Source organism: Agelaius tricolor, unplaced genomic scaffold, assembly GCF_023055355.1.
Source record: "Agelaius tricolor isolate 1412-34295 unplaced genomic scaffold, bAgeTri1.0.p SCAF_3, whole genome shotgun sequence".
Taxonomy (NCBI): Eukaryota; Metazoa; Chordata; class Aves; order Passeriformes; family Icteridae; genus Agelaius; species Agelaius tricolor.
In genome coordinates, this window is record NW_027269263.1 from 69,347,818 (window position 1) to 69,360,468 (window position 12,651).

Consider the following 12,651-nt stretch of genomic DNA (forward strand, 5'->3'; position numbering starts at 1 on the left):
AATTCCTGGCAGGAATGGCTGTGGGTAACTGGGAGTTCCAGCTGGGAATGCTGTGTTTAACTGGGAATTCCAGCTGGGAGTGCTGTGTTTAACTGGGAATGGCTGTGTTTAACTGGGAATTCCAGCTGGGAATGGCTGTGTTTAACTGGGAATTCCAGCTGGGAGTGCTGTGTTTAACTGGGAATGGCTGTGTTTAACTGGGAATTCCAGCTGGGAGCGCTGTGTTTAACTGGGAGCGCTGTGTTTAACTGGGAATGCTGTGTTTAACTGGGAATTCCAGCTGGGAGTGCTGTGTTTAACTGGGAATGCTGTGTTTAGCTGGGAATTCCAGCTGGGAATGGCTGTGTTTAACTGGGAATTCCAGCTGGGAATGCTGTGTTTCACTGGGAATTCCAGCTGGGAGTGCTCTGGGTAACTGGGAATGGCTGTGGGTAACTGGGAATTCCAGCTGGGAATGGCTGTGGGTAACTGGGAATGGCTGTGGGTAACTGGGAATGGCTGTGGGTAACTGGGAGTTCCAGCTGGGAATGCTGTGGGTGACTGGGAATTCCAGCTAGGAATTCCAGCAGGTAACTGGGAATGGTGTGGGTAACTGGCAATTCCAGCTGGGAATGGCTGTGGGTAACTGGGAATGCTGTGAGTAACTGGGAATTCCAGCTGGGAATGGCTGTGTTTAACTGGGAATGCTGTGGGTAACTGGAAATTCCTGGCAGGATGGCTGTTGGTAACTGGGAATGGTTGTGGGTGACTGAGAATTCCAACTGGGAATGGCTGTGGGTAACTGGGAATGGCTGTGGTAACTGGGAATGGCTGTGGGTAACTGGGAATTCCAGCTGGGAATGCTCTGGGTAACTGGAAATTCCTGGCAGAATGGCTGTTGGTAACTGGGGATGGCTGTGGGTAACTGGGAGTTCCAGCTGGGAATGCTGTGGGTAACTGGCAATTCCAGCTAGGAATTCCAGCAGGTAACTGGGAATGCTGTGGGTAACTGGGAATTCCAGCTGGGAATGGCTGTGGGTAACTGGGAATTCCAGCTGGGAATGGCTGTGGGTGACTGGGAATTCCTGGCAGGAATGGCTGTGGGTAACCGGGAATTCCAGCTGGGAATGGCTGTGGGTAACTGGGAGTTCCAGCTGGGAATGGCTGTGGGTAACTGGGAATTCCAGCTGGGAATGCTGTGTTTAACTGGAAATTCCAGCTGGGAATGGCTGTGGGTAACTGGGAATGGCTGTGTTTAACTGGGAATTCCAGCTGGGAATGCTCTGGGTAACTGGGAATGCTCTGGGTAACTGGGAATTCCTGGCAGGAATGGCTGTGGGTAACTGGGAGTTCCAGCTGGGAATGCTGTGTTTAACTGGGAATTCCAGCTGGGAGTGCTGTGTTTAACTGGGAATGGCTGTGTTTAACTGGGAATTCCAGCTGGGAATGGCTGTGTTTAACTGGGAATTCCAGCTGGGAGTGCTGTGTTTAACTGGGAATGGCTGTGTTTAACTGGGAATTCCAGCTGGGAGCGCTGTGTTTAACTGGGAGCGCTGTGTTTAACTGGGAATGCTGTGTTTAACTGGGAATTCCAGCTGGGAGTGCTGTGTTTAACTGGGAATGCTGTGTTTAACTGGGAATTCCAGCTGGGAATGGCTGTGTTTAACTGGGAATTCCAGCTGGGAATGCTGTGTTTCACTGGGAATTCCAGCTGGGAGTGCTGTGTTTAACTGGGAATTCCAGCTGGGAATGGCTGTGTTTAACTGGGAATTCCAGCTGGGAGTGCTGTGTTTAACTGGGAATTCCAGCTGGGAGTGCTGTGTTTAACTGGGAATGCTGTGTTTAACTGGGAATTCCAGCTGGGAATGCTGTGTTTAACTGGGAATTTCTCCCCCAGGGGACGTGCGGGGGGCCCGGCAGGGGAAGGTGGCGCTGCTGTCCCGCAGCAACAGGAACGTGTTTGAGGACGCTGTGGAATTCTCTGGGAGAGACCCCCCAGCCAAAATCCACGTCATTGGGGTGAGGGGTGTTGCACCCAGTCACATTCCAAGGATTTCAAGGAATATTCCATAAAAAAATAGGAATTTTTTTGTGCCCAGGGGTGCCATTATTCTCCAACCCTCACAGGCCTTGTCCCATTTTGAGGCTTCTTTGTGCAGGCCTAAATCCATTTTTAGGATAATTTGTCTCATTTTTATGAGGGATGGGGCAAGGAAAGAGGGATGGACAGCTGGAATAAAGAATTCCAAGGTTTTCAATGAATATTCCAGGAAAAATTTTTGTGGTCACGGATATTCGGAGCTGTTACTCTCCAACCCTTGCAGGCTCATCCCATTTTGAGGATAATTTGTCTCATTTTTATGAGGGATGGGCAAGGAAAAGAGGGATGGACAGCAGGAATAAAGAATTCCAAGGTTTTCAATTAATATTCTAGGAAAAAGCAGGAATTTTCAGGAAAAAAAAGCAGGAATTTTTTGTGGCCAGGGATGTTATTTGGAGCTGTTCCTCTCCAACCCTTGCGGCCTCATCCCATTTTGAGGCTTCTTTGTGCAGGCCTCAATCCATGTTTAGGATAATTTGTCCCATTTTTATGAGGGATGGGACAGGGAAAGAGGGATAGACACTTGGAACAGGTTATTCCAATGATTTAGGTTAATATTCCAGGAAAAACCAGGAATTTTCAGGAAAAAAAAGCAGGAATTTTTTGTGGCCAGGGATGATATTTAGAGCTGCTATTCCTCAAGCCTTGCAGGCCTCATCCCATTTTGAGGATTATTTTTCCCATTTTTATGAGGGATGGGGCAAGGAAAAGAGGGGTGCATAGCAGGAATAAAGAATTCCAAGGATTTCAATTAATATTCTAGGAAAAAGCAGGAATTTTCAGGAAAAAGCAGGAATTTTTTGTGCCAGGGATGTTATTTGGAGCTGTTCCTCTCCAACCCTTGCAGCCTCGTCCCATTTTGAGGCTTCTTTGTGCAGGCCCAAAAATTTGTCCCATTTTTATGAGGGATGGGGCAGGGAAAGAGGGATAGACAGTTGGAACAAGCCACTCCAAGGATTTCAATGAATATTCCAGGAAAAAGCAAGAATTTCCAGGAAAAAGCAGGAATTTTTTGTGGCCAGGGGTGTTATTCAGAGCTGTTATTCCCCGAGCCTTGCAGGCCTCATCCCATTTTTGGGATAATTTGTCCCGTTTTTATCAGGGATGGGGCAGGAAAAAAGGGATGGACAGTTGGGCCAAGTTATTCTGAGGTTTTCAATGAATATTCCAGGAAAAAGCAGGAATTCTTTTTGGCCAGGGATGTTATTTGGAGCTGTTCCTCTCCAACCCTCGCAGGCCTTGTCCCATTTTGAGGCTTCTTTGTGCAGGCCTCAATCCATGTTTAGGATAATTTGTCCCATTTTTATGAGGGAAGGGGCAGGAAAAAAGGGATGGACACTTGGAACAGGTTATTCCAATGATTTAGATTAATATTCCAGGAAAAAGCAGTAATTTTCAGAAAAAAAAGCAGGAATTTTTTTGTGGCCAGGGATGATATTTAGAGCTGCTATTCCTCAAGCCTTGCAGGCCTCATCCCATTTTTAGGATTATTTTTCCCATTTTTATGAGGGGTGGGGCAAGGAAAGAGGAATGGACAGCTGGAATAAAGAATTCCAAGGTTTTCAATTAATATTCTAGGAAAAAGCAGGAATTTTCAGGAAAAAAAAGCAGGAATTTTTTGTGGCCAGGGATGTTATTTGGAGCTGTTCCTCTCCAACCCTCACAGGCCTCATCCCATTTTGAGGTTTCTTTGTGCAGGCCTCAATCCATGTTTAGGATAATTTGTCCCATTTTTATGAGGGATGGGACAGGGAAAGAGGGATAGACACTTGGAACAGGTTATTCCAATGATTTAGGTTAATATTCCAGGAAAAACCAGGAATTTTCAGGAAAAAAAAGCAGGAATTTTTTGTGGCCAGGGATGATATTTAGAGCTGCTATTCCTCAAGCCTTGCAGGCCTCATCCCATTTTGAGGATTATTTTTCCCATTTTTATGAGGGATGGGGCAAGGAAAAGAGGGGTGCATAGCAGGAATAAAGAATTCCAAGGATTTCAATTAATATTCTAGGAAAAAGCAGGAATTTTCAGGAAAAAGCAGGAATTTTTTGTGCCAGGGATGTTATTTGGAGCTGTTCCTCTCCAACCCTTGCAGCCTCGTCCCATTTTGAGGCTTCTTTGTGCAGGCCCAAAAATTTGTCCCATTTTTATGAGGGATGGGGCAGGGAAAGAGGGATAGACAGTTGGAACAAGCCACTCCAAGGATTTCAATGAATATTCCAGGAAAAAGCAAGAATTTCCAGGAAAAAGCAGGAATTTTTTGTGGCCAGGGGTGTTATTCAGAGCTGTTATTCCCCGAGCCTTGCAGGCCTCATCCCATTTTTGGGATAATTTGTCCCGTTTTTATCAGGGATGGGGCAGGAAAAAAGGGATGGACAGTTGGGCCAAGTTATTCTGAGGTTTTCAATGAATATTCCAGGAAAAAGCAGGAATTCTTTTTGGCCAGGGATGTTATTTGGAGCTGTTCCTCTCCAACCCTCGCAGGCCTTGTCCCATTTTGAGGCTTCTTTGTGCAGGCCTCAATCCATGTTTAGGATAATTTGTCCCATTTTTATGAGGGAAGGGGCAGGAAAAAAGGGATGGACACTTGGAACAGGTTATTCCAATGATTTAGATTAATATTCCAGGAAAAAGCAGTAATTTTCAGAAAAAAAAGCAGGAATTTTTTTGTGGCCAGGGATGATATTTAGAGCTGCTATTCCTCAAGCCTTGCAGGCCTCATCCCATTTTTAGGATTATTTTTCCCATTTTTATGAGGGGTGGGGCAAGGAAAGAGGAATGGACAGCTGGAATAAAGAATTCCAAGGTTTTCAATTAATATTCTAGGAAAAAGCAGGAATTTTCAGGAAAAAAAAGCAGGAATTTTTTGTGGCCAGGGATGTTATTTGGAGCTGTTCCTCTCCAACCCTCACAGGCCTCATCCCATTTTGAGGTTTCTTTGTGCAGGCCTCAATCCATGTTTAGGATAATTTGTCCCATTTTTATGAGGGATGGGACAGGGAAAGAGGGATAGACACTTGGAACAGGTTATTCCAATGATTTAGATTAATATTCCAGGAAAAAACAGTAATTTTCAGGAAAAAAAGCAGGAATTTTTTGTGGCCAGGGATGATATTTAGAGCTGCTATTCCTCAAGCCTTGCAGGCCTCATCCCATTTTGAGGATTATTTTTCCCATTTTTATGAGGGATGGGACAGGGAAGGAGGAATGGACAGCTGGAATAAAGAATTCCAAGGTTTTCAATGAATATTCCAGGAAAAAACAGGAATTTTTTTTTGGCCAGGGATGTTATTCAGAGCTGTTATTTTCCAAGCCTTGCAGGCCTCATCTCTATTTTAGGATTATTTTCCCCATTTTTATCAGGGATGGGGCATGAAAACAAGAAAATTGGTGGAATTTGGAGAGTTTTGCAGCCTGATTTTGGGAATTTTAGCATGTTTGGATCCTGATCCTTGGAAATTTCAGGCTGATATTTCAAAATTTCCATCTTTTTTCCACACAAATTCCAGTTCAAGGAGGGGTTGAAGTGCTCAGGTTTAAAAATCTTCTGCAGTTTGGAATAAATCAAATTTATAAATTCAATTTTTTTCAATTTTATTTTATGTTATTTCATGTTATTTTATTTTAAAATATTTTATATATTTTCTAAATAAATTTTATTTTGTAGATTAAATAAATACATAAATAAAACATACAACACGTATATAAAATAATAAAAATATGAACATAAATACATATAAAAATAATACATAAATAAAATTTGGTTTATAAATCAATTTTATAAATACATTTTTCTTCCTTTTAGGGATTGGGGAAATTTGGCCTGAACAGAATTTATGATATTTGGAAGCTCAGCCTGCCTGCAGATGTCAGGAAAAACTGTGAGTATTCCCTTTTCCTTCTTTTTTCCAGGATTTTTTTAGGTTTTGCTGGAAATCAAAACAACAACAACATCTCTAATAATCACATATAATTTCTATATTATATATAATTTTATATGATCCATTATATATATTATAATTTAGTAATTAACCCTGGTTACTTTTATATTTCCTAATTAATTTTTTAGTTGAAACCTCATTTTTTAATGGTTTTATCACCGGCTGGGCTATTTTGGCTGCTTAATTCCAGAAATCCCAAAATTTGGGAATTTTTGTCAGGCATCTTTTCCCATCTTTCCACGGTGATTCCTTATTTTCAATGTAAGTAAACCCAGAATTTGGGATATTTTCCCCAAAAATTTCCCAAAAAATTCCCAGAAGTTGTTTTTAATTTATTTTCAGTGTTCCCTGGATTGTTTTGGGTGTAAATCTCCATTTTTAAAATTTCCTTTAAAGTATGGAATAAAATTCAGGAAAAATTCAGGCTTTCTTTATAGTATAGAATAAAATTCAGGATAAAATTCAGAATTTCTTTTAAAAATGGAATAAAGTTCAGGATAAAATTCAGGATTTCCTTTATAGTATGGAATCAAATTCAGGATTTCCTTTAAAACATAAAATTCAGGATTTCCTTTACAAAATCAGGATAAAAATTAAGGATTTCCTTTAAAATATGGGATCAATTTCAGGATTTCCTTTAAAATATGGAATAAAAATCAGTAAAAAATTCAGGATAAAATTCAAGATTTCCTTTAAAACGTGGAATAAAATTCAGGATAAAATTCAGGATTTCTTTTCAAATATGGAATAAAGTTCAGGATAAAATTCAGGCTTTCCTTTATAGTATAGAATCAAATTCAGGATTTCCTTTAAAATATGGAATAAAATTCAGGATAAAAATTCGGGATTTCCTTTAAAATACGGAATAAAATTCAGGATTTCCTTTAAAGTATGGAGTAAAAGTCAGGAAAAAATCAGGATAAAATTCAGGATTTCCTTTAAAATATAGAATAAAAATCAGGATAAAATTCAGGATTTCTTTTCAAATATGGAATAAAGTTCAGGGTAAAATTCAGGCTTTCCTTTACAGTATGGAATCAAATTCAGGATTTCCTTTAAAAATTCAGGATAAAAATTAAGGATTTCCTGTAAAATACGCGATAAATATCAGGATTTCCTTTAAAATATGGAATAAAATTCAGGATCAAATTCAGGATTTCCTTTAAAATATGGAATAAAAATCAAGATCAAATTCAGGATTTCCTTTAACATATGGAATAAAAATCAGTAAAAAATTCAGGATCAAATTCAGGATTTCCTTTAAAATATGGAGTAAAATTCAGGATCAAATTCAGGATTTCCTTTAAAATATGGAATAAAAATCAGTAAAAAATTCATGATAAAATTCAGGATTTCCTTTAAAATATGGAATAAAATTCAGGATCAAATTCAGGATTTCCTTTAAAATATGGAATAAAAATCAGTAAAAAATTCAGGATAAAATTCAGGATTTCCTTTAACATATGGAATAAAAATCAGTAAAAATTCAGGATCAAATTCAGGATTTCCTTTAAAATATGGAATAAAAATCAGTAAAAAATTCAAGATCAAATTCAGGATTTCCTTTAAAATATGGAGTAAAATTCAGGATCAAATTCAGGATTTCCTTTAACATATGGAATAAAAATCAGTAAAAAATTCAGGATAAAATTCAGGATTTCCTTTAAAATATGGAGTAAAATTCAGGATCAAATTCAGGATTTCCTTTAAAATATGGAATCAAATTCAGGATTTCCTTTAAAATATGGAATAAAAATCAGTAAAAAATTCAGGATAAAATTCAGGATTTCCTTTAAAATATGGAGTAAAATTCAGGATCAAATTAAGGATTTCCTTTAAAACATGGAATCAAATTCAGGATCAAATTCAGGATTTCCTTTAAAATATGGAATAAAAATCAGTAAAAAATTCAGGATAAAATTCAGGATTTCCTTTCAAATATGGAATAAAATTCAGGATCAAATTCAGGATTTCCTTTAAAATATGGAATAAAAATCAGTAAAAAATTCAGGATTTCCTTTAAAATATGGAGTAAAATTCAGAATCAAATTCAGGATTTCCTTTAAAATATGGAATAAAAATCAGTAAAAATTCAGGATTTCCTTTAAAATATGGAATCAAATTCAGGATCAAATTCAGGATTTCCTTTAAAATATGGACTAAAAATCAGTAAAAAATTCAGGATCAAATTCAGGATTTCCTTTAAAATATGGAGTAAAATTCAGGGGAAAATTCAGGCTAAAAATCATCCCTTTAAAATCTAGGAACAGCAGATGATATCTTTAATGGAGATAACAAAAGATTCCCCAGTTTTCCACAAACATCCGATTCCATGAATATAATTCCCACTTTTTGGCGAGGTGACCTGCCTGGAAAACTTCTCTGAGAGCTGGAGAACGAGGGAGACTGATCCGGGATTGAAAAAAAAATAGAAATAGAAATTAAAATAATAGAAACGGAAATGAAAAAAAAACCCAAAACCAAAACCAAACCATGAAATAAATCATAGAAATGAGAATAGGAATTGCAAGCTGTGAAATAAGTGGCTCGTGCTCCGTGGCAGCAAAGCTGGAGATCGAGGATGCCTTCATCGGGCGGTGGGCGGAGGGCGCGGGGCTGCCGGGGCTGAAGGAATACGCGGCACACGTGGACGACAGGGAGCTGGAGGTGAAGATCGCCCTGGTGGAGAGGTACAGGGACAGGATCCCCGCGCTGGTGAGCAGCATCAGGAGCTGCCACGTGTCCCACGAGGGCCTGGCAGGTCAGTGCAGGGCCCAGGGGAAAACTGGGCTGGGTCTCCATCCTGGGAAAAGGCTCAGCGGGCTGGGTTGGGTTTTTTGGGGAGAACAGGGGTGGGATTGGGAGGGTTTGGGGTTGGAATGGTTCTGCTCTGGAGGCAGCTTGGAGAGCTGGGAATGTTCCCCTGGAGAAGGGAGGGATCCAGGGAGAGCTTCCAGCACATTGCAGGGGCTCCAGGAGAGCTGCAGAGGGACTGGGGCCAAGGCCTGCAGGGACAGCACCCAGGGAATGGCTCCCAGTGCCAGAGGGCAGCCAGGGATGGGATCTTGGCAATGAGGAATTCCTGGCTGGGCTGGGATTGCCAGAGCAGCTGGGGCTGCCCCTGCATCCCTGCAATGTCCAAGGAAGGATTGGAGCAGCCTGGGATGCTGGGATTGCAATGGGATGGGGTTGGAGGTCCCTTCCCACCCAAACCATTCTGGGATTTGGGACACTCAGAATCCATCCCGAGGGATTTTTATGGAAGTTGGGGATGGAAAAGGGAAGGGAGACCCTTCCTGGAGTCCTGAGATTCCCAGTGAAGCCCCCGGATCCCAAAATCCCTTCCTAGAGAGGAGATGGGGTGGGGATGGATCCAATCCCAGGCTGGGAGAGCTGGGAATGGAGGGAATTCCCTGGAGAGGGAGCCTGGGCTGGGATTTTGGGAAGGGATTCCCAGAGCAGCTGGGGCTGCCCCTGATCCCTGCAATGTCCAAGGCCAGGCTGGACATTGGGACAGTGGAATGTGGAGCCCCTGCCCATTTGGGATTCCTGTTGGAATCTGGGGAAAGAAAATTCCTCCAATATTGAGCATTCCTGTTTGGGAATGTGGCTGGAGCTTGGGATGCCAACCAGGAATTTCCCTTGGTACAAATTCCCTTTATCCATCCTGATTCCCCACAGAGAAGCTTGGCTCCTGATTTAGCTCTGGGAGAAGGGGAATGGATGCAGAATGAAATGAAACAAAAATTCCCATTATTGCTGCCAGGATTGGCCATTTTTCCTTGTTTTTCCCAGATGTTCTCATCGGGACCGTGCACCAAGCCAAGGGCCTGGAGTTCGACACCGTTTGTGTCGCCGATGATTTTGTGCAAATCCCTTTTGTCAGTGGGGCCTTCCTGAGGAGAATGAACATTGCTCTTGGTGAGGGACACCAGAAAGGGGGAAAGGAATTGTGGTGAGGGGCTGGAGAGTGGGGCTGGAGCTGGGAAGGGGCTGGAGCCCCAGGAGGGGCTGAGGGAGCTGGGAAGGGTCTGGAGAACCAGGAGGGGCTGAGGGAGCTGGGAAGGGTCTGGAGAACCAGGAGGGGCTGAGGGAGCTGGGCAGGGGCTGAGGCTGGAGCAAAGGAGGCTCAGGGGGCCCTTGTGGCTCTGCACAAGTCCCTGCCAGGAGGGCACAGCCGGGGGGGTCGGGCTGTGCTCCAGGGAACAGGGACAGGAGCAGAGGGAACGGCCTCAGGCTGGGCCAGGGCAGCCTCAGGGGGGATTTTGGGACAATTCCTTCATGGAAAAGGGGGTCAGGCACTGGCACAGCTGCCCAGGGCAGGGGTGCAGTCCCCATTCCTGCAGGGATTTCAGGCCCTGTGGATGGGGCACTGGGGACATGGGTGACCCTGGCAGTGCTGGGAATGGTTGGATCCCATCCTAGGAATCTTTCCCAGCCCCAAGGATTCCCTGGCTCCAGCAATGCCAAGGCAGGGCTGGATAAACCATTCCCATCCCATCAGGGCTGGAATAAACCATTCCCATGGGGCTGAGCCAGGTCAGGGGTGCCCAGGGCTCATTCCAGCTGGGAATTCCGAGCTCTGGAGCAGCTCAGCATTCCCTGATCCCATTGTTGATCCCTCCAGCTGTGCCAGGGGAGCTCTGGGTTGGATTTTAGGGAACATTTCCCCATGGAAAGGGGGCCAGGCACTGGAGCTGCTCTGGCACAGGGGTGCAGTCCCCGTTCCTGCAGGGATTTCAGGCCCTGTGGATGTGGCACTGGGGACATGGGTGACCCTGGCAGTGCTGGGAATGGTTGGACTCCATGTCTTAGAGGCCTTTCCCAACCTGAATAATTCCATGGTTCCCTGATTCCACCATCTTGTCTCCAAACAGAACAAGCAAAGGAAAGGTCAAGGCTTTATTTTTGTTCTGTCCCTATTTTTAGGGCCCTCCCAGTGATTTTTCCCATTAAAACAACTTCTCCCTCCTTATTCTCCTGCACACCTTGTTCCAGCCCTATGGATTCTCCCATTCCATAAATATTCCCACAGCCAAGCTTGGAGCTGTGTAGCAGCAAAGCCCAATCCTGCCTTGGGGAGCCACTGCTGTCCTGAGGCTCCTGTTCTGGAATTTCTCCCTTCCCAGTGAATTCCCAGAGGGAATCCAGGGACTGGGAAGCTCCTCCAGAGCCCAGCCTGGGCTCCAAACAGAAAACAGGAATCTGGGATTGGCTTCTCCAGCCATGCAGAGGGGAGGGAGAAATGTGGGATGAGGCAGGAGCTGCAAACACAAATTCCTGCTTTCCCAGAGAAACCCCCACTGTCCTTCCAGAGCTGGATCCTGGAGTGGTTTTGGCTTGGAAGGGACCTTAGAGCCCATCCAGTTCCATGGGCAGTGACACCTTCCATTGTCCCAGGGTGCTCCAAGCCTCATCCTGGCTGAAGCATTCTTTTCCAGCCTCAGTAATTTGGGAATTCTGTGTTCATACCCCCATGAGAATGCCCAGAGCATCCAGGTTATCCAGGGAATGAGCCCCTGGAGAAGAGGGAACAGCCTCAGCCTGGGCCAGGGCAGGTTTGGATTGGATTTTTGGGAATTTCTCCATGGAAAGGAGCCCCCAGCCATCCCAAATCCCTCCAGGCTTTGTTTTCCTCCTCCTCCAGTCAGGACAAGCAGGAGTGGGAATGTCCCAGGTCTCCTCCCAGCTTTCCATGGAGACAGAGCCTGAAATCCTGAGCAGGAAGAAAATCAGGATCAGATTCCCACCCAAAGCACATCCTGCAGCACAAAATGCCAGAGATCCATCCCAAATGGAATCCTGGAATGGTTGGGCGGGGAAGGAGAAGCATCGGAAGGAGCAGAGAGCTGCTCCCCCCTGTTCCCTACACCCATGGATTCTCTCCTCCCTCCTAGACAGGACCCCTGAGGACGAGTGGAACCTGCTCTACGTGGCCGTGACCAGGGCCAAGAGGTGCCTGCTGCTGTCCAAATCCCTGGAAAACCTTCTCTCTCTGGCTGGAGTGAGTGGAACCTCCCAGGACCAGGGAATCCTGCTGTGGGGTGACTTCAGGCACCAAAGGATTGTCCTGGGATTCATTCCCTGGGCTGCTCCTTGTGCTGGCATGCACCAGAGTAGCAGGAATCACTTTTATTCCTGCATTTTGCTGCTCCATCAGAGGTTCCAGCAGGAAGACACAGGATTGCAGTGGGCTTTTTCCAGAGTTCTTGCATTTGGATGTTGTTTTCCACAGATCCTGGGTTTTTGTCTCTGTGGAAGTGTGGAGGTTCCCTTTTCCCTGCCTGAAGGAACTTCCAGCCCTTTCCTTCATTCCCCCTTTCCTTCATTCCCCCTTTCCTTCATTCCCCCTTTCCTTCATTCCCCCTTTCCTTCATTCCCCCTTTCCTTCATTCCCCCTTTCCTTCATTCCCCCCTTCCTTCATTCCCCCCTTCCTTCATTCCTCCTTCCTTCATTCCCCCCTTCCTTCATTCCCCCTTTCCTTCATTCCCCCTTCCTTCATTCCTCCCTTCCTTCATTCCCCTTTCCTTCATTCCCCCTTTCCTTCATTCCCCCCTTCCTTCATTCCCCCCTTCCTTCATTCCTCCTTCCTTCATTCCCCCCTTCCTTCATTCCCCCTTTCCTTCATTCC

General features: G+C 44.3%; 1 protein-coding gene across 10 annotated transcripts in view; it reads left to right on the forward strand.

Annotated features, from left to right (window-relative positions):
• FBH1 (F-box DNA helicase 1) overlaps positions 1 to 12,651 on the forward strand; it is a 71,103-nt gene that overhangs the window by 33,652 nt on the left and 24,800 nt on the right. For 4 of the 10 annotated variants that reach the window (XM_071424214.1, XM_071424216.1, XM_071424217.1 and 1 more), the window contains exons 15-19: positions 1,877 to 1,998; positions 5,884 to 5,959; positions 8,583 to 8,780; positions 9,815 to 9,940; positions 11,917 to 12,023. In XM_071424214.1, coding sequence (XP_071280315.1) covers positions 1,877 to 1,998; positions 5,884 to 5,959; positions 8,583 to 8,780; positions 9,815 to 9,940; positions 11,917 to 12,023 — 629 coding nt within the window. Of the gene's footprint in view, positions 1 to 1,876; positions 1,999 to 5,883; positions 5,960 to 8,582; positions 8,781 to 9,814; positions 9,941 to 11,916; positions 12,024 to 12,651 lie in introns of those variants that run through there. The other 6 variants (XR_011678750.1, XR_011678749.1, XR_011678748.1 and 3 more) reach the window with 5 other exon arrangements.